This window comes from Muscardinus avellanarius, assembly GCF_963383645.1.
Source record: "Muscardinus avellanarius genome assembly, chromosome: 11".
Taxonomy (NCBI): domain Eukaryota; kingdom Metazoa; phylum Chordata; class Mammalia; order Rodentia; family Gliridae; genus Muscardinus; species Muscardinus avellanarius.
The window spans coordinates 22,330,832-22,352,461 of NC_137797.1; the positions used below are offsets into that span (position 1 = coordinate 22,330,832).

The window sequence follows — 21,630 nt, forward strand, 5'->3', positions numbered from 1 at the left end:
ATCCAAAATCATGGGAAAGAGGAATAATACTGGAGCAATCAATGCCCACAACCCCACAACATCAGAACTTGATAAAACAGAAAATCAGAGATTTCTAGAAGAGCAAATGAGGAAAATAACTGTAGAAATAATAGAGGTTCTTCAAAAAGAACTCAGAGAGAGCCAAAAGGAGATAAAGGATGCAATTAATGAAGTAAAGGCCTCAATTCAAAGTACAAACAACTGATTAGACCACATGGAGAACAGAATCTCGCTCTTAGAAGATGATCATTCCAAAAGCGAACACATAGTTTCTAATCTAGAAAAAAATATCCGACAGCAGGAATCTGATATTGAAGAAATATGGGCCCATTTTAAGAGAGCTAACCTAAGAATTATTGGAATAGAGGAGGGAAAAGAAAGTGAAACCAAAGGGATCAACAATCTCTTCAAGGAAGTAATAGCAGAAAATTTTCCAGACATAAAGCAAGAGGTTGATACACAGGTCCAGGAAACTTATAGAACTCCCTTTAGACAGGATCGGAGAAGAGGATCCCCACGCCACATAATTGTCAAAATGACCAATGTGGAAGCCAAGCAGAGAATCTTAAAGGCAACAAAAACAAAGGGCCAAGTGACATTCAGAGGCAAACCAATTAGAATCACTCCAGACTTCCCAAACCAAGTCATGAGAGCCAGAAGGGCTTGGAGTAACATATTCCAAACTCTGAAAGAAAACAACTTCCAGCCAAAAATTTCCTACCCAGCAAAACTTTCTATCAAATTAGATGGAGAAATAAGAAGCTTCCATGACAAACAGAAACTGAAGGAATTTATGTCTTCAAAACCAGCACTAGAGAAAATACTCAAAGAGATTAACTACAAAGAAGAAATAGGTAACACACACCAGAACCAGAGAAACAAGAGTTTCCATCCAACAGACAACTAAGACTGGTTATCTGTGGAGATTCATTATTTATGTTAGTCTTTTACCTATCTCTAAATGGTATTGTTTGCCTTTATTGTTGTTAATTTTTAGGATTTCTAGTTGGAATATTAATATACCTTCAGATATAGCATTTGGAAATATTTTATCCCATTCTATTAGTAACTGTTAACTCTGTTTACATTGTCTTTGGATATACAATATATATTTTTTATTTTTTAGGTAGTTTGTATACTCTTCTGTTGCCTGTGCCACTGAAATCATATCCAAGAAATCACTGCCAATTTCAATGTTGTGAGGTTTAATGACCCAGATTTTCTCCTAAAAGTTTATAGTCTTAAGATTTATATTTAGGTCTTTTATCTATTTTGAGTTAATATTTGTATATGGGATTAGGTAAGGGTTCAACTTTATTCTTTTCCATGTAATTATTATGTTTCTACAATATTTAGTTAAAAGATTATTATTTCCACCACCAAATGTTTGTGGAAACCTTGTCAAAAATAACTTGACAATATAGGGAAGAATTTAGCTCTAGGCTTTTATTTAACTCCAATGGTTTATATATCTGCCTTTAGAATAGTACTACACTGTTTCAATTATTGTAGCTTTATATGGTTTGAAATCAGAAAATATATATCTTCTAGCTTTGTTCTTTTTCAAGATCGTTTTGGGTATCTAGAGTCCATATTCCATATTAGGATAGATTTTTTTCCTGAAAAATAAATAAATAAATATATGATAGTTTCACCTAAAAAAATAGAAAAAAAATATTCCCTGGTAAGAAAGAAAGTAAAAAGAAATATTGAAATGTTATCTTTAAGTCATCAAAAGCTTGGTATCAGACAAATGAAACTGTTATGTGAGATTATCATTTTTAATTTTGGATAAATTGCTATAATACTAGATGTCAACCACTAAGCCAAGCATGGGAGGGAGGGATGGGGAGAGAATGGGGTGGGGATCGGGTGGGGGCTGACACGGCGATGTGTGCATGTATGTCTACAAAAGTATGTATCCCACTATGATGTATGAATACAGTGCACCAATAAATAAAAAATAAAAAAATAAAATTAATAATCTTTTGTATGAGTCATCATCCCTTTTACTTCATTTACCATTTACTTTATAAATTATATTTGACTCGTGGAGTTTTTTTTTTTTAAGAACACTGTCATAGTCCATGGATGCCATAAACAAATAAATGGCCATGCTAAGTAAGTGAGACTTTACCCACTGCAGGTGACAGCCATCATTTTCTGCATAAGAGAAGTCACCAACTTATCTTGAATAGCCTAAACTAACAATTAAATTCATCCAGGTAAAAATTCAGCTTGTATCCATTAACTATGTCCTCAGTTGAGCTGTCAATGACTGGCTGTGGCTTTAAATTCAGAATATATAAGAGCCAGCACCGGTAGGTGATAAAATCTACTTTTTACTATAATGCAGAACGACCTTTTCTCAATGTATATTCTCAAATACTGGTTTCAGTAATCTTTAAATTTGCCCCAGTCAATCACAGAATAAGATCTTGAGAAATCATTCTTCCCCATTCATCCTCCTTCCCCACCTCATATGCAAAATCTCTCAGGAAAATAAGAACCGACTCTATTTTAAGGATCTTCTAAGACAAACTGCACAGAATTCCAAGAAATTCATATTAATATTTCTTGACCTTCCCTGTCATGCTACTACATAATAAGTTAAACTTAGTTACTTGTGCTAGTATTTCATTTTTATCTCTTAAGAGACAGTATAGTATAGTATAGTATAGTGGTTTAGACGCATGGAATCTTGCTGGGGAGGCAGCTCAGTGGTAGAGCACTTGTCTAGCATATGCAAGGCCCTAGGTTCAATCCCCAGTATAACAACAATAGATAAAATGGCTTCTGAAACCAAATTTCTTTTCTGTCTCTGGGAAAGTTATTTAACCTCTCTTTCTCAGTTTTCTCAACTGTAAAGTGGGAACAATTGTAGTCCTTAGGGGATTTTTTATAATGATTTAATAAAATCATATATGTAAAATATTTAGAACAGTATCTAGAATCTAGTAAATGATATATACATATTGCTATTATAATTGTGTCTTATTTCTTTTTGAGTAGGGATAAAAATATCTGGATAACTAGTGTTTTATACTTGAAAGTTTTGAATATATGTATGTTTTTTCTGGGCTGAATAATCTCAGTTTCTTTGTGCTATTTTGTGTGTGTGGGTGGGTACTGGGTTTCCTGGAAACCCTTCTATCTCCAAGACCTATTTTATATTTTATTTGGAAACAGGGTCTCTTAAGCCAGCACAGCTGGCTTCAAACCAGTGCGATCCTCCTGTCTCCACCTCTCAAACGCGGGGATTACAAGTGTGCGCCAACAGGCCCGGATCTTTTCGCTATTTTTTTAAAAATAAGACTAATTTTTTATTTTTTCAAAAGCACTCCTTGCCTCATTATATTAGTGTAGTAAAGAGAATATCTGGTATTTTGCTATTACAAAAAAGAGTTTTGAATCAAGGCTCCAAAGTCCCAAATATTTGGGGATGGAGCCCAGGGACATTCTACCTCTAAGCTACACCCTCAGCCCTAGTTTTTAGTTTTTGTTTTTGTTTTTTTTTTTTGATACAGGGTCTCACTTGAGTTGCAACGAGCCTCACTAAGTAGCTGAGGCTGCCCACAAACCTCCAGTCTCTGCCTCCCAAATGCTGGGATTACAAGCATGCGCCACCATGCCCAGCTTAAGTCCCAACTATTTAACACATATTTTTTAGAGCCATTTTCCATGCTAGGCACATGATAGGCATACAATGTTGCATAAGCTAGATAAGAGCCTGTGTTCAGGGCATGCACTGTTTTTCTTGTGGAAACAAACTATTTCACTATTACCCAAAGCACTTACCACTGTTTCGAATTCTTTCTTCCAATACGTCAACATGTCCAATCAGGAGTTTCTTATTGAAAACCTCAGCTGACCGGAGGAACATAGCTTCAACTGCAGATCCTTTCAACAAAGCAATCTGATCTTCATGGTCTAAAGTCTGGAATCCTGAGTAAAGATGATAATCAAATCAATGTCAAGAAGTTGTATGTGCAGCCGGGCGTGGTGGCGCACGCTTGTAATCCCCGCGCTTGGGAGGCGGAGACAGGAGGATCGTGCAGGTTCGAAGCCAGCTGTGCTGGCGTAAGAGACCCTGTTTCAAAAATATAAAATAGGTCTGGGAGTGTAGCCCGGAGGAAGGAGGGCTTCCAGGAACCCCAGTACCACCAAAAAAAAAAAAGAAGTTGTATGTGCACAACAATATTTCATACATTTTGTATGTATAGTAATATTTCATTATCACTACCATCACCACTGATAAACTATTCCCATAGTGATTTTGTACTTGTTTTATAGTGAGGTATGTAGGTTGAATCAATTGAGTATCTTTTGTACTCTCAAAACAGAAGCAGACTTTTATCTTCATTGAGCAGATTTATTTGACAAGTTAGGCAAAAGATGATATCAAGTCCATACTAAATATATGTCAGACACAGTCTGATCCAGATGAATCAACCTTAAGAAATTTTGTGTGTGTGTGGGTCTAGGGATGGAACCCAGAGGCATTTGACCTCCGAGCTACACCCCCTGCCCAATTTTTTTATTCTTTATTTTGAAACAAGGTCTCACTGAGTTGCAGAGGGCCTCACTAAGCAGCTGAGGCTGCCCTCAAACCGTGATCCTCCAGTCTCAGCCTCCAAAATGCTGGGATTACAAGTGTGTGCCACCACGCCTGGCAAACTTAAGAAATTTGAGACAGGTGAATTCTCTTTTTGTTATTATTTTAGTCACACCTAGTAGGCAGGGTAAACTCTGAAGAAAGAATGCATCCATGGTTGGTGGGGTTGGGGTGGGAGGGGACCTTTGTGTGTGTTCAGAATATGTGGTTGACCCATGAGTCTTTAGTCAAAATTTATAAAATTACTATTACTCCCCCTCCCAAAAAAATGCCTCAAGGTCATATCAAAGTATTTTCTCTGAGCTCAGGACTATATCATGCAAGATGGTGGAAAGCAGATAAATGTGGGAAAGAATTGTGAGCCTGAAGGAACATAACACCACCTGGAAAATACAAAACCCTTATCTAGGTGTGTGTGGGAAAGTCCCCAACAGCTTCTCTGACCTCAACTCCTTCTTCCCCTCACTTTTGTGCCCCAGCCATATTGACATCCTGGCTCTGCTGTGAACACACAAGCCTGCTTCTGCCTCAGGGATGAATGCTCTTCTCAGACATGTCCATGCATCACTCCCTCACTGTCATCAGATATCCGAAAATAGCATCCCCAGTACTCACCAATCCCTAACTGCTTTCTTTTTTCTGTTCATAGAACTTACCACTACCTGACACAGTATTATGGTTTTACTTGCTTATTTGTAATCGCCTGTCATGTCTATTGGAGTCAAAATTTCTTTGAGTAAAGATTTTGCCTGTTTTGTTTACTTTTGTATCCCCAATGCCTGGCATATAACAGGTAACCAAGAATTATTGGTTGGATAATTGAATGATTGATTGGATCAGAGGATGGAAAACGACACAAACTTATGTACATGCTGGTGTACACACACTAACATTAATAGACGTGGTTAATGTCATCAGGGTCTACATGGCTTAGGGAAAGATTAAATAGCAATGGGAATTTAGAGAAGAGAGCATTGGTAAGGATGAAGAGCCATTAACCTGGAGAAGTCAGTACTCCATTGAGGGAAGAGGTAGATCTTTCACTCCCCTGGGTTTCCAGCACCCTGGACAGTGCCTGGTACAGGTTTGGCTCATTCCACTCAGATTTGCACAAAATACTTATCAGTACTGGTGTTATGTTACAATTATTACTATTTGCAGTAGTGTTGTAACTTCTATAATTATTTTAAAGTAATTTTTCCTTCCCTGGGTATTTTCTTCTGTATTTTCTTTTATTTTCTTCTGTATTTTTCTTTTATTTTTTTTTCTTTCTACTTTAGTCATTTAGAACACATTCATTGTCCCTGAGGACAAAGGGAAAGCACTGAGAATAAAGAGACATTAATATATTTCCATTTGCTTTCACATGAGCTACCTTCTTAATCATAATTTTTTTACTTCAATCACTTCTTGGTTCAAGACCAGCTGACCATTTGAACTAAACAAATCTTTTTCCATAAATAACCAAATATATTGTTTTTAGTTCCCCTACATAGTTTTTTCTTTTGTGTAATCTTGTTTTCTTATCAAAATTGCCTTCAGCTTAATTAGCATATAACAAATTAAGCTTCTCTTTCATTGTTGATAAAGAAGTGAGAGAATATTAATGTTCTAATAATAGCAAGAACTTTCTCCCCACATTTTATGAGTTTTATGTAGGCTGATATTTATTCGTGACACATTTAATAAAATAATAGCATAATGCTGGCAAAAGAAAGATAATTAACATGTCTAATTGAAGTCTTATGTCAGAAACTACCTTCTGTAATTTAATATTACAGAGTTATACTTCTACACTGGGTAACTATCATGCTCTTCTAGCCCATGGGATTCTAATGTACTAACTTTTTTTTTAGATACTGAAACAACTTCAACTGATTATCTCAGATAGCATTGATAACATGGGATAAAAGTGGGAGATAGACTCTTGAGTTCTAGTGTCTACGCTGGCACCACCAGGATGGTTGTGGGTAGGTCCCTCTCCTTCATCTTACACATATAATTGAATCTGTCTCCAATTTACTTTCTCTTCCCTTTCCCATTGCTACTATTTTAATTCAAGCTCTGCTGCCTGGTCTTAGATAGCAGCATACTGGCTGCTCCTCCCTGCCTCCCATCCCTTTCAACTCAAATCCAACTATTTAACCCTGATAAAGCCATCTCTTTACAGGAAAAAGGTCACCATGCCCCTCTCTAAGCAAGTAAAAGCCACCAAAATGTTTTTTTTTTATCATCTAGGGCACAAGGATGACATTCCTTAGACTCTTTATCTGGCACCAATTTATCTTACTGTCTAACCATGGAGCCCACCACAGACATTAGGCTCTACTCAGAATTTTCTCTCCCATCTTAAAGAGCCCTTGTTCGTGCCTTAGCATTATTTCACAAGAACATCTTTCAACTTGGAATGCCCCTTCTCCTCCATGACGACTGAAGAACTCTTTTGTTTTCAGCCCAACTCAAATATAATTCTCTCTGAAGGCTTTCTATCTTTCACAGACATAATTAACGATTAATTTCCCCTGTTCAAACAACACAGTGTACATGTAGTTCTATATAATATATATAATAGCCTTTTGTCATTTGAAAGTAATAGTTAAACACTTAGTGAAGGGTAAATAGTAACAACTGCTTATTGAATGAACAAGTAGATGAATGACAACTTTGCAAAGATTTAGTTTTTATCTCCTGATTTAGAAGAATTATTATAAATTATTTTAAATATACTTTATGGCTCTAACTTTTCAAGTCTGTAGTGGTTAGACACATTATTTTAGAAAAGATGTGAGATAATTCTCGTGTGTGTGTGTGTGTGTGTGTGTGTGTGTGTGTGTGTGTGTGTGATGTTAGGATTTGAACCCAGGGGCATTCTACCTCTGACACCCCCAGCCCTATTTTTTTTATGTTTTATTTGGAAACAAGTTCTCAGAGTCTTGCTAAGTTTATACATGCCTCACTGAATTGCTGAGACTGACTTCAAACATGTAATTCTCCTGTGTCAGTCTCTCAAGTACTGTGATTATAGGCATGCACCACCACACCTGGCTGGTTCTCATTTTACAATGAATAGACCTGCCTCTTTGAATATCACGAGAACATTACCTAGTAGAGCAGAAAGATAGCTACCTGTAAAAATATCTGGCAATAGTAATAGTGATAATAGATTTGATCCCACAGAAATGTTCTGAAAATTAACAAAACGTTATATATAAAGTGGGTAATATCATCTGGGACCCATATTTAAATACCCAATAAATATTAAATTGTATTATCATAAAAAGTACCACCTGGTAGCTTTTTTGTGAATTCCACGAGAATCTGTACATGACTGGTAGCCATTTCCGTTAAAATAAGAAAATTTTCTTCTGCACTGAATTCTTCTTTTAACTAAATAAAAAAATAAAAGGATTAATCAGTAGAGAAGAAAAGGATGAATCAATATAAAATCATTAGACTAAAGGAAGCCTAGATTTAGACACTTAAAAGACCCAGCTCATACTTTTTCAGAACTTTGAAGAGCAATTACTATTAATAAGATAGATGCAAGACTTTTCTCCTTGCTTGCTGAATGCCACTAAAAGTTTGAATATATAACTTAAATTCTCAGTTGTAATCATTTCAAGTAATAAATTCTTATATCAATTCTACCTCTGAGGTTTGTAAAATTTTCAGGAAATGGGAATGTCAAGCAAACACATTTTCAGATGTTATACATACAATTTTATTTGTTATTTCCTGAGGCATCCTCTGTTTGTTATATGAATCCATAATATACTGTAGAAGATTCTGTTGATCTGGGGTGAGTTCAGTTTTCTCCTACACTGGCAAGAAAATAAAAGGTGTTAGGGAGGGTGGTTACAAGGCATTCTTCATACGTGTGCATTCACCTGGCATAAACTAATAGCAAAGTAGTGAGAAAAATCCCAAGTACAACAGAAAATATAAGTTCTAATATAGTGTAAAATTGCTTTCTCTGGGTCCTAGGGCAAGCAATATCATACTTTACTAAATTTATTCCAAACTTCTCGTTTGCCTATCTAGAAGCTAAGGATAACAAAATATCCCTTTTGGATCGCCTAAGAATAAGTAAAGTCAGGTGTGGTGATGCACACTTGTAATCCCAGTACTTGGGAAGTCAAGACAGGAGGATCACAAGTTTGCCGCCAACCTCGGCTACTTAGTGAGGCCCTCCACAACTAGTGAGACCCTGTTTCAAAATAAAGAATAAAAAATAGGGCTGGGGGGTGTAGCTCAGAGGTAGAATAACTTTGGGTTCGATCCCCAGTACTGCAAAGAAAAAGAAAAAGTAATAGCATGACTATGAAGCTTATGAAACCCATTTATAGTGAAGGGCAATGTAGGTTCAAGGGTTGATCGTACATGAAGTAAAGTTCCCACGTCCAAAAGGGAGACCGCATCGAAGGGGATTCATTCTACCTGCAGAGTTTGACAAACTATGGCCCATGGACTAAACCACTTGGCTTTGTAAATGAAATTTCGCTGAAACATGACCACATTTTTTTGTTTACATGCTGTCTATATTCTTTGGCATAAAATGACAGTGGTAAGTAGTTACGATAGAGACCATGAGGCCAACACCTAAAACATCCGGCACGTTATAGAAAAGAAGTTTGCTGACCCCCAAAACAGAGAGTCATCAATCAGCACAATTCAGACCCAAACATTCCTGTTCTTCTTAATAGCAGTGTGTGTGTGTGTGTGTGTGTGTGTGTGTGTGTGTGTGCATGTGCGTGTGCATGTGCGTGTGTGTGTGTTTGTGTGTTTGTGTGTGTAGATGTTATTGATGTCATACTGCGGATTGAATTCAGGAACATTCTACCTCTGAGCTACACCCCTACCCGATTTTTATTTTTTATTTTAAAACAGAATCTCATTAAGTTGCTGGGTCTCATTTCATTGCTGAGGCTGGCTTTGAACTTGTGGTCCTCCTGTCTCAGTCTCCCAAGTATTGAGACGACAGGCATAGGCCACCACGCCCAGCTTAATAGCATGTTTTGAGGAGTATAAATAATTGTTCCAACTCTGCTTCATCTTATAGCAAAGCGTTGCTCATGAAGCAGTGTGGCAGAATAGCACTTTTCTATAAAATGACTTTTTTTCTGAAATGAATACAAAAAATATATTTGAAAAACTAAAAAAATGAATAAAGTTTCCTTCCCCAAGAATACAATAAATACTGAGAAGGGTGTAACTCAGACAATCATGGTTGACTTTTTTTTTTTTTTTTTTAGCTAATAGAAAATTAAAATCCATTCAAATGTCCTATGCCTTATTCCCAGTGTGTTTATCTGGTAACCCCGCATGCTGGTTCTTTATTGTGTTCTAAGCTGATCAAAGGATTTCTTCAGAAATGTACAGCCAAGCGGGAGGGGCTTTTTCTCTATTGATCCACAGTTGTGCATTTTCCCTGTTTCACCCACTGATAAGGATGAATCCTCAACCCAAGTCCACACCACCCAAGTTGCAATCTTCCTTCTCAATGATGTAAAAAAAAAAAAACCACCATCAAAACACAGCTGGGAAATTCCACTATATACACCAAAACATCCCCATTTTCAGACACTGAAGAGCTGAATGGAACCAAGGAGAAGCACTTTCACTCTTTACCTTATACCTATACCTGGCTATTATTTAAATTGTTATACCGAAGACTGTATTTCTCTCTTGTTGGGCTTGGTGGCACACATCTGTACTTGGAAGGCTGAGACAGGAGGATCACGTGTTTGGGATCAGCCTCAGCAAGTTAGTGTGACCCTCAGCAACTTAGCGAGACTTCTTTGAAAAATAAAAAAGGCTGAGGGTGTAACTCAGAGGTAGAATGCCCCTGGGATCGATTCCTAGTACCTCTCAAGAGCTTTAAATAAAAAGAAAAGAAGTGATCCCTTTTAATCCACACTGAAATGGAAACTGCAGTGGCTGTCATTGGGAAGCCTCCCAGCCAGCCCTCTGGGCTCCTGGAAGCTCAGCTCTAGTGGCCAGGGCGGATGACAGCTCATGCTCTTACCCTGCAGGTCTTGGTTGTGGAGGTTACTTGTCGGGAATCGCGCCCTTCGCTGTCCTCATTAATGGTCTGATCTGCATGCTGCTTTACGTTTTTTCTCAGTCGTTTAGATTTACACTGAATTTCAGTCAACAAGCCTGTAAAAAGAGAAACAGAAACTTCACCAATCGCAGAAAGTTCTCCTGGGTGAATCAGCCACATTGTTGGCTCTCAAGATCTGTGTGATTGGGCACAGAACTATTTCTAGCCCCTCAGACGTTTAATAAGAAAAGTCCAAGGCTAAGTAAGACTTGACCTTGAATGAGAAGTTTGAATTCTGTGAGTCTCAATTTCTTTACCCGTAAAATGCAAAAAAAAAAAAAAAAGCCAGGCATGGTGGCACATGCTTGTAAGCCCATAAGCCCATTACTTGGGAGGCCAATACAGGTTTCTGGCCAGCCTCAGAGTCTTAGTGAGGCCCTTAGCAACTTAGACCCTGTTTCAAAACAAAAAATAAAATAGGGATAGTGATATAGCTTAGAGGTAGAATGCTTCTGGGTTTAATTCCCAATAGCACACATATACTCGTACACACACACACACACACACACACACACACACGCAAATAATATTTACCATATAGAGTCTTAATGTAATCAAATTGTTTTTTTACATAAATAACTTGTGATACTAAAGTATTATACAAAATGCAAGGTATTCAGTCAATAAAAAGATGAATGACACTCTCCCTATTCCTGGTTGAGGAGACCTGGAAAGCTGGTTTTAAAACAGTAGCAGTATTATTTTTTACCCATGTTACACACTATACTGTAACAAATACATTCAGTTTCACATTAAACACATAAAATTAAGCTGGTGGAGTAAAACAAACGTTAATGTCCTTTAGGGAAAAATTAAAATCCTGTTAATTTTTACAACTATACAAATTCTTGAAAATATAAAGATTAAACGGACTTAAGAAGTGATATAGTTTGGATATTCCCCAAAGGCCCATTGTGAAAGGCTTGATCTCTACCATGGTGCTATTGGGAGGCAGTAGAGAGAAGAGGAGGTGGGGCCTCCTGGGAGGTCCTTAGGTCATTGGAGGGGTGCCCTCAACAGAGACTGTAAGACCTGGTTCCTCCCTCTTTCCCTCCTGCATTCTGATCATAAGGCGAGTGGTTGCCTCAGTCATACGCTCCCCGCCATTGCCACTCAGCACCCACACAAGAGCCCTAAAAGCGAGGGTCCCACTGATCATCAACTAGAACCTCAAAAATGTGGGCCAAAATTTTATCTTAATAAGCCAGGTGTAGTGGCACACGCTTGTAATCCCAGCATTTGGGAGGCTGAGACCCTGTTTCAAAATGAAGAATAAAAAATAGGGCTGGGTGTGTAGTTTGGAGGTAGAATGCCCCTGGGTTCCATCCCCAGTACTGCAAAAAAAAAAAAAATATATATATATATATATATATATATATATATATATATATATCTTAATAAGTTAATTTTCTCTAAATAAGTTAATTATCTCAGATTTTTATAGTGATGAAAATCTAACACAAAGTAACTGAAATTTTTCTTAATGACCATACAGTATCATCACTAATTTATACTTAACCAGAGCTATTAAAAGAAAACAATGTAAGACAATTTTTGACGACCCCATTTAACTTCTTAATTCTTCCGTTATTGTTAATGAAAACAAAGTTCCAGAAAGTTCTTTGTAACTGGGAATTTAGTCTATAAACTCATGAAGGATTTACATCTGTTACTGGAAATGCTTGCTTTCATAAATAATATCATAGACTTTTGAGGGGCGACTCATGCAAAATGTCCTCGGAGCGTCAACTGGAACAAGTTCATATTTAAGTAATGAGAAAGATGAACCACCCGGTGTCAAAGTATTTCCATTGCAAGATTGGATTCCAGCCACAGCCCCCTTTCAGGCTCTAGTTTCATGTTTGCTAAAATGAGATTGGGATCGGCTACTATAAAACTTTCATCCACCCAGAGCTGGATTATTTACACAGACCTATTTTCCCTCCTCCTGCATACATTATTTGTCTGGGTCCATCCCAGTTGCCCTATAATGTAGGAACAATAGAACTGGAGTCACCTTCCACGGGCTTTTATTCCATGTAGCATTCCTTCCTGAACCTTGTCATCCCCTTGGTGACATTTGTTTGTCTATTTGTGTTTTGAGGAGGAACAGGACATTATCTCAGAATCTGAGTGGTCTGTAGAATTTGCCGAATGAAAAACTAATTATGTTATATACTAACATGCCGTCCAACTTTTGGTGAAAATCACAGTCCCTCACAAAGCCAGCAGTTAATACAGAGTCTCTTTATCAGATTGAAGGACAAAATTATATTAAAACTCAGGGTAGTTAATTTCCTGTGTAAGCCTATACAAATTGGCTCCAAGCTGCCCTAAGAGAAGACGAATTCTTAATGAAATGGCTTGGTTTAAAACTCTATTTAGACAATTTGGAGGCAGTGATAATTTAGGAAGCATTGTCATCTTTCCACCACTATAAACTTTTTGTGTTGACTGAGCAATAAATAAGGCGTGTATGTATGGAAGACAAATTTGGAGGAAACTTTCAGGTGGTCGGTTCTTCATGGCTCATGAAAGCCTGCGATGTTAACTGCACGGGTGAGGCTCCCTGCGGGGAAGAACAACACAAAAACAGCCATTTCTTTCAGGTGAGTGAGCCGCTCTTTAGTTGACAGCTTGGACGATTTCCGTGGCTCATTACCCTTCTCAAGACCTTAGATGGCCTTGTAGATTCCTTCTTTCAAATGTGAAGCATCATTCTTGGGGGGTGAGTTACCTGGCATGTGCCTCCTTAAGGGATTTGGGGTGGAGTTTGATGGGCTGAGGTGAATACCTGTATACATACATTCAGCCAACATTCCCATTTCTTTGCACTTCCTTAACCGACACTCCTGGCACTTCCTCCGCATGTACATGTCCATCACACAGTTGCCCCCGTTTTTACACTTGTACACGGCGTTTTTGGTAATGCTTCTTCTGAAGAAACCTGTGGAGGAAACAGCGAGGAGTGTGAACAGGCCCCTGCCAGCTTCTCAAGAAAGCAACAGGAGGGTTCAGAGATGTCAGAACACGATTTCTTGGACTGCTGGAGAGGGCCCAGGCAATCCCTGCATCTACCAGTAACAAAGAACCTTTCCAAGTACACGACTTTATTTTTTCTTTGTTTTGTTTTGTTTTTATAGGTTTGCAAAATAACCTTTATTTTTTAAAGCTAATATATGCCCTCTAGGAAACAAAAACACAAAAGTCATAGAACAAAGCCATCCAGTCACGAGCAGCTTAGTCGACTGTGGCCTTCCCAGCCCTGTCCATACATACACCACATGCCATTCGTGTGATCAAGATCGTAGTATGTATTGTGCTTTTCCACACATTAGTATTCAATTCAAAAATCCCAAAGCTACAAGAGTATTTTCAATAACCAAGGATATAGTGCACCAACTCAATCTGTTAGAAAAAAAAAATTGTAATCCTACCTTTCTTGGGACAAAATTTCACTAAAGACAGAAACAGCAACAGGCCTTTGGATAGATATATTGGCAGAGTTATGAGTAAAATACTGCATTCCCTTAATGCTTGATTTAAAATGAGACATAAGCCGGGCGTGGTGGTGCACGCTTGTAATCCCCGCGCTTGGGAGGCTGAGACAGGAGGATCTCGCAGGTTCAAAGCCAGCCTCAGCTACCTGGTGAGGCGCTCAGCAACTTAGTGAGACCCTGTTTCCAAATAAAATATAAAATGGGTCTGGGAGTATAGCCCGGAAGTAGAAAGCCTCTGGGTTCCACCCCCAGTACCACCAAAATAAATAAAATGAGACATAAAGCAAGCATATACCAGCATGTTTCTAAGAGAGTTATCAGATTTCTACTATTAAAATAATAGCTTGAAAGCATATTTCCAGTGAATTAAGGTATTAATACTGTGAACAGTGCTTTGTTTTAAAGGCTACTTTTTCTTTTTAGCTTATCTCTCAAAAAACAAAGACAAGTTTGATAAGATATAAATTTTATTTTGTGCTTTAAAAAATTAGAGAGGCTGAGACAGTAGGACCGCAGTTTGTGGATAGTCTCAGCTACTACTTAGTGAGGCCATTTGCAACTCAGTGAAACCCTGTTTCAAAATAACGAAAAAAAAAATAGGGCGGGGGTGTAGCTCAGAGGTAGAATGTCCCTGGGTTCCATCCCTGGTAGTGAACACACGCACGCATGCACACACACACACACACACACACACACACACAAAAAAAAAAAAAAAAAAAAAAAAAAAAAAAAAGCAAGCATCTTCCCCAAGAAGGTGTAGCACAGCTGCAGCCTGTTCTGGTTAAGATGCTTAGAGTTCCGGAAGAGCTGTGGCTGGCTGTCCCTTTGCTTCTCCTCTTCTGCTCCTTCTCCTCCACCTGACCCCAGAGTTTCTGACACTTCCGGTCAACAGGGTTGGTGAAGAGGGAGAGTGTTGTTGGAGGCAAGGGAAGTGATGGGAAAGTGCTCCCTTGCCTGGTACAGAGTCCTGGACCCTTACTCACAGTCTCACTTTCTGAGGCTTCAGTTACCCGTGCTCAACCACGGTGCAAAAATATTAATGGAGAAGCTGGGCGTGGTGGCGCACACTTGTAATCCCTGCGCTTGGGAGGCTGAGAAAGGAGGATCGCACAAGTTCGAAGCCAGCCTCAGCTACTTAGTGAGGCTCTCCGCAACTTAGTGAGACCCTGTTTCCAAATAAAATATAAAATAGGTCTGGGAGTATAGCCCAGAGGTAGAAAAGTCCCTGGGTTCCACCCCCAGTACCACCAAAAAAAAGAAAAGAAAAGAAAAGAAAAAAATATATATTTATGGAAAATTACATAAATAAACAATTCATAAGTTTCAAGTTGCATTTTGCTTAGAGTAGTATGATTAAATCATTCCTAGTTCTGTTCCATCCTGCTCAGGATATAAATCATACCAGCAGATTCCTGATATCTGCTCAGTGGCATTTGAGAAAGAGACCATATTCACATAACTTTTATAGCAGTATATTGTTATAATTGTTCTATTTTATTAGTAGTTATTGTTGATAATTTCTTATGGTATCTATTTTATAAATTAAACTTTACCATGGGTAGGCATGTATAGTATGTATACAGTTTGGTACAATCCATGGTTTCAGGAATCCACTAGTGGTCCTGGAATGTATCCTCTGTGAATAAAAGGCAATGACTGTATTGTCATAAGCTGGTTGAACTTAGAAAGTTTTCATAGTTAACTCTTCCTTCAGTTGGGTTCTTCAGAGAACTCCTCTCCTCGGTGAGATACTTTCATCTGCACTTCCTTGAGGAGAGCAAATACATTTCTATTCTATCTCATCGCTTCTATATCTTTCTTCAGCATCTAGAAATTTGACAGTTCACACTCTACAGTGAAATCTCTCTATGTGGTAATGTTGGCATGGACTTAAACCACTGTTGGCTTTTGCTAATCCAACAAACTGAAGGACAAATATATCTCTCCCCCTTATTGATAAACAGTCAAAGACCCGACCTCCCATCTTTGAAGTATTTGGGTGCAACACACCAATTCTTGTGTCTCTCATTTCGGGAGATGCAGCCCAGTCTTTGCAAGGATCCTGTAGAAGACCCCCTTCATTGTGCCTGAGCACAGGATTTCTTAGCATATAGGTTTTACCTAGAAAGGGGGAACTTTTTCTAATTCCCACAAAGGTACTATGCATCCTGGTGGGAGCACCTTTGTGATAGGATGAAGGAGTCACAGCACATTAATCACATGCTCTGAAATCTTAACAAGACCTCTCTTTGATTTCAAGCAGCTGATCATTTTATACCTTCAAAATAGGTGAGGTGTCTGGTTTTTGAAAATTCACTGTGAAGGGGAAGCCCTCAGTGTCTTGGCACCATAAATGAGACAAGAGTCCTTCCAGTATATTTATTTTTTCCTTTTCAAGTGCATTTTTACTGAAAATAACATACATTCAGAAAACCGCACAGATTATAAAGGTATTATTTAGTGAATTTTCACAAAGTGAAAAAAGCTGAGAAACCAGCTTTCAGACCAAGAACAACCCAGAAACTGTCCATTTTCCTCTTTTCTGCCTCTAGCCATACTGTGGGTAACCACTTCTAGCAGTACAGATTTGTTTTACATGGCACTGAATTTTATTTTATTTTTTTGTTTTTGTTTTTTTTTTTTGGTGGTACTGGGGTTCCTGGAAGCCCTTCTACCTCCGGGCTACACTCCCAGACCTATTATTACATTTTTGTTTGGAAACAGGGTCTCCTAAGCCAGCGCCCGCGGCTGACTTCGAACCTGCGCAATCCTCCTGTCTCTGCCTCCCAAGCGCGGGGATTACAAGCGTGCGCCACCACGCCCGGCTGGCACTGAATTTTAGATGAATAGGACTCCTATTGTGTGTTAAAGGTCTGTTGGAGTACTATCTAACATTTACTAAATATTTACTATTGTCTGCCTTCATTTAGATATATAATGTCGATGTTGTGATGAAGATAATATATCTCCCTATATTTATAATTTCTCCTCATATTATAGATTGGAAAAAAAAAAGGATCGAGAGGTGAAGTACCTTGGTCATGATCATATGGTTAATAAGTGAACTGAGAGGATTCAGACCCAGGAAGCTGTGCTCTAAAGCTCATACTCCTAACTACTCCACTACGGTTGCCGCCTTGGATCACAAGAGTAGAATCACTTAACATTAAGCACCTGCTCCCTGAAGGCTGTATTCTCTGACCTGGAAGATAACAAGATAAATATGCCATTACTGTCTTCAGATCTTCCAACTTAGTGAGCCGATGAAGAAGTGAACTCACGGCATAACACAAGATAGAATGATAAGATGATTAGGTTAGGTTAAAAAAATTACTGGAACGTAGATGCAAAGTAATCATTTCAGCGCCACATACATGCTTGTAAAGGTTGTGCCACATTAAGAAGAAGGAGCAGCAAGTATACTGAGAACACAGGTATTTACATATTTAACATGATAATTTTTCTGTAGCAGTCAAAATAACTGCTTTAATAAAATAAGTATCATGTAGCCGGGCGTGGTGGCGCACGCTTGCAATCCCCGCGCTTGGGAGGCTGAGACGGGAGGATCGCGCAGGTTAGAAGCCAGCCTCAGCTACTTAGTGAGGCTCTCAGCAACTTAGTGAGACCCTGTTTCCAAATAAAATATTTTAAAAATGTCTGGGAGTATAGCCCGGAGGTAGAAAGCCTCTGGGTTCCACCCCCAGTACCACCAAAAAAAAAAAAAGTATCATGTAATGGTTTCCCAATACCTACAAGTCAAGTGTCTTGAGATAGAAGCACTGTATGGGCTGGGAGTGACCAGAAGGAATCAGAGAAGGCTCCAGGAAGGAAGAAGAATTTGAGCAAAGCCTTGGAGAATAAATAAGATTCTGAAACATGGACCATGAAAGAGGAAAGACATTCTAGGAAATGGGCAAAACGAAAAGTGTTACGTAAATTCCAAGGAAGGGTGGATTCTCCATTGTGGTGGGAAGATGCAATATGAGAGAATCCTTGGGAGATGGGTTAAGGGATGCCGTGGGAACGGAAGGGGGCTGAATACCCTCGCAAGCCAAGCAGAGGTGAATCTACAGCGTGCAGGTAGAAGCCACCGAAGAGTCTAATCCGCATGCATGTGAGAAGAGTTCTTGGAGAGAGTCAAGGGAACTAACTGCAAGGTAGACTGGACACTGCAGGTAGTCACCATAACAGAACACAGCAGAGAGGTCTCTGATGCCTGAGCCAGACTGTGAGAGAACAGACAGGAGGGAAGGAGAGGACATTCCAGTCTTTGGCAACTATGTAAAGAGAGGCTAAAGGGAAAGTTAGGCCTGTCAAGGTTAACAGAGACACAGCTTGCTTGTGAGTATGTCGGCGGGTGTAAATTTCAGTGGGAAAGATCTTAACATTTTCCTAAATGTCAAATCCAGCCAAATAAAGTCTAAAAAAAGACCGCGCTTCAGATCAGGGTTGATATTGAGAGTGCAAATACCAAAGCATGCATTTTAAAAGAGACTAAAAGCAAAGAGAGCTCTTTTTCCCCCTGTACCAAAGCATGAGCTGAATGAACATTTTAGCCTACACGAGTCAGTCTTCCTACTAAACTTTAACTCCTCCCAAGAAAGATTCCCTTTACAACTGTCATAGATACTGACATACAGCTCAATAGTTAACAAAACAAGACTCTTTATTCCAGGATGAGTCAAAGGAATGGTGCATTGAACAATTGTGTGGGTTTTTTTTTTTATAACTCTGGTATTAACTGAGAAAGAAATCATTATCATCTCAATAGCTGAATTAATTAGCTTTCACTCTGAGATGGCAACACAATATTATCATTATATCATTTAAATGTGGGCACATATACTGTATTTATACTTATGCAAATCTATCCATAGTCTGTACCTCTGCCTCTATCGTGTCCTTTCTTGTGCATATTCAACAATGTTCTTATCAGAAAAGTCATTTGAAAATGAATGAAAAGGAAATTCACTAAGGAACAGAGCCTCCTGGTAATGAAAGATGAGGAGACAGGGTTGGCACTGCCATCTGGGGATGCGTAGCAATAGGGGCATTCCTGGGGTGGCAGGCAAATGCGCACAACCTGCTTTTCTGGTACTTTATACAAGTGATACCCAAACACCCCACCCTATTTCCAAGTCATATGTACACACGTGCAACTATACAAGCACATGGCGGATATCAGCGATTGACACTAGGAGCCACTGGTAGTTAGGGGACCAATTACTTTGAACTCAAAAAAAAATAGTGGTTGATCTTTTAAACTTTTAAGGGTCTAAACTTTTTAAACATAAACACATATCGCTGAGCATCTAGAGATTTTTTTTTACATTCAATATGACCCAAACCAAGATAGCTTTTAGGTCTGTCTCAATTTATATAGAACTCATTTTGGGCCAGACACTAAATACTTTCATATGGCAATTCATTTAATATTCTTAACAATCCAAGGAGGTATATGCTATCATAATCTTTCCCTTATAGAACAGGCTGAGATACCCAGAGGTTAATTTGCTCAAGGTCTGACTCAGCAAATGGTAGAGCTTGGATCTGAATCCTGAAAGGCTTGGTTCTGACTTTGTGTTCTTAAACACCACATTAAGTTGCCCTTCTAGTAAAGAGATTACCTTCCAAAAAATCATCTTGAGACATTAATCTCCCCAAATCTCACACAGCAGAGTAAGTGCCTAGCCCATAACTGAGACCTGTTATTTCCCCAATTTGAGTCCATAATGAGTATTTTGCAATAATTTTAGGAATGCTAAGGTGAACCATAATTTACCGAACCTTTCGTGTGTGTGTGCTTTGTCCTGGTTTCTCTTGTGTTTTCATTTTCTTTCTGTCCCCAGAGGCTCATCATCTCTTTATTTTCACTGGCTGAGACAAAAGTTGATGTTGTCCATCTCTAAATGAAGCTAACTCTTGTGTAAGACTTTTGTTTTCAGCCCTCACTGAGAGAGTTCTAGGGGATCATTTCAAAGATGGAGTGAAGGCCAGTGCTTTCAGAGTAAGAAAAAGAGGTAGCCTAGCTGAAAGAGGTTTGGGGAACTTGCCCCAGGGCCTGGAAATGGAATGAGTCTTAAAAGTTCTGTGAATTTTGGAACAGTACCCAGTACTCCAGAGAGATGACAGATGACTAATGGACAGCTTCTGTGATGAGGACAGAAAGGCACCAAAAGCCAGGGCTTTGAAAACCCTGGGCAAGATGTCCATCCATGTTAGCTGTGTCTGAGTTTATTTTTAAGGGATCAATTCAAAGTTGGGGTTATATCAATAGATAACAAAATATTTTACCCTAAATAACATCCCTGAGACTTGTGCATTATCCTGGAATAAATGCACCAAACATAGCCCAAATGTCACTTCTTATCCTCTAGGAAGGTTATGAGCTTGTAAAAGATTAAATTTGACTTAGAGAAATATAGATATATGGTATGGCTCAGATGTAGTCCTAGCTGTTCCAGTGACAGAAAAGTTACACTTTAAAAAGATCTAGGGTATAGAAATAACTACCTAAAGAATTAATTGAAGTTAACTAAATGAAAAACGAAAATACAACTCATCAAAATTTGTAGGGTATAGCAAAAGCAGTACAGACAGGGAAATTCATGGCATTAAAATGCATATCCTACATTAAGACCTAAAATCAATTATCTAAATTTAAACCTCAGGAAACTAGAAGAGCAAATTAAATCCAAAGTAAGAAAATCATAAATGTTAGAGCAAAAATCAACGTAATTGATGATGTGGCAGTGAAGGGGGCAGGTTGAGACCAGAGGATCACAAGTTTAAGGCCAGCCCAGGCAATGTAGTTAAGACCTGGTCTCAAATTAAAAAAAATAAAAAATAAAGGGCCAAATATGTAGTTCTGTGGTAGAGCACCCCTGGATTTGACCCCAAATATCACAAAAGATTAATTTTAAAAACCAATATAATTTAAAATAGGAAAATAATAGAAGCAATCAATGGGAATAAAGCTAGTTATTTTAAGAGATTAATAAAAGCAATAAATCTCTAGCTGGTTTAACCAAGATAAAACACAAATTACCTATTTCAGAAATGAAAGAGGGCCCCATCACTCCTAATCTCAAAGATACTAAATGGAAAATGGAAGAATATTACAAAGAACTCTGAGCTCACAAATTTGATAATTTCAATTAAATTTCTTGAAAGATAATCTATCAAAGCTCACATAAGGAAAAACTGATCATCAAAATAGGACTATACTTTTAAAGAAAATGAGTCAATTATTAATAACCTTCCCAAACAGAAAGCATCAGGCCCAAATGATATCACTGGTTAATTCTATCAGTTTTCTACAATCTCAAAAGAAACTTCCTAACTTATTTTATGAGGCCAGCATCACCTTAACAATAAAACTACATAATGAT

At 38.3% G+C, this 21,630-nt stretch overlaps 1 protein-coding gene across 5 annotated transcripts in view; it reads right to left on the reverse strand.

Moving 5' to 3' along the window:
- NR1H4 (nuclear receptor subfamily 1 group H member 4) overlaps positions 1-21,630 on the reverse strand; it is a gene marked incomplete at both ends in the record, with an annotated part of 68,488 nt that overhangs the window by 14,395 nt on the left and 32,463 nt on the right. For 2 of the 5 annotated variants that reach the window (XM_080706139.1, XM_080706135.1), the window contains 5 exons: positions 3,820-3,966; positions 7,924-8,023; positions 8,354-8,452; positions 10,662-10,795; positions 13,534-13,686. In XM_080706139.1, the coding sequence (XP_080562265.1) occupies positions 3,820-3,966; positions 7,924-8,023; positions 8,354-8,452; positions 10,662-10,795; positions 13,534-13,686 (633 nt within the window). The remainder of the gene's footprint in view (positions 1-3,819; positions 3,967-7,923; positions 8,024-8,353; positions 8,453-10,661; positions 10,796-13,533; positions 13,687-21,630) is intronic. The other 3 variants (XM_080706137.1, XM_080706136.1, XM_080706138.1) reach the window with 2 other exon arrangements.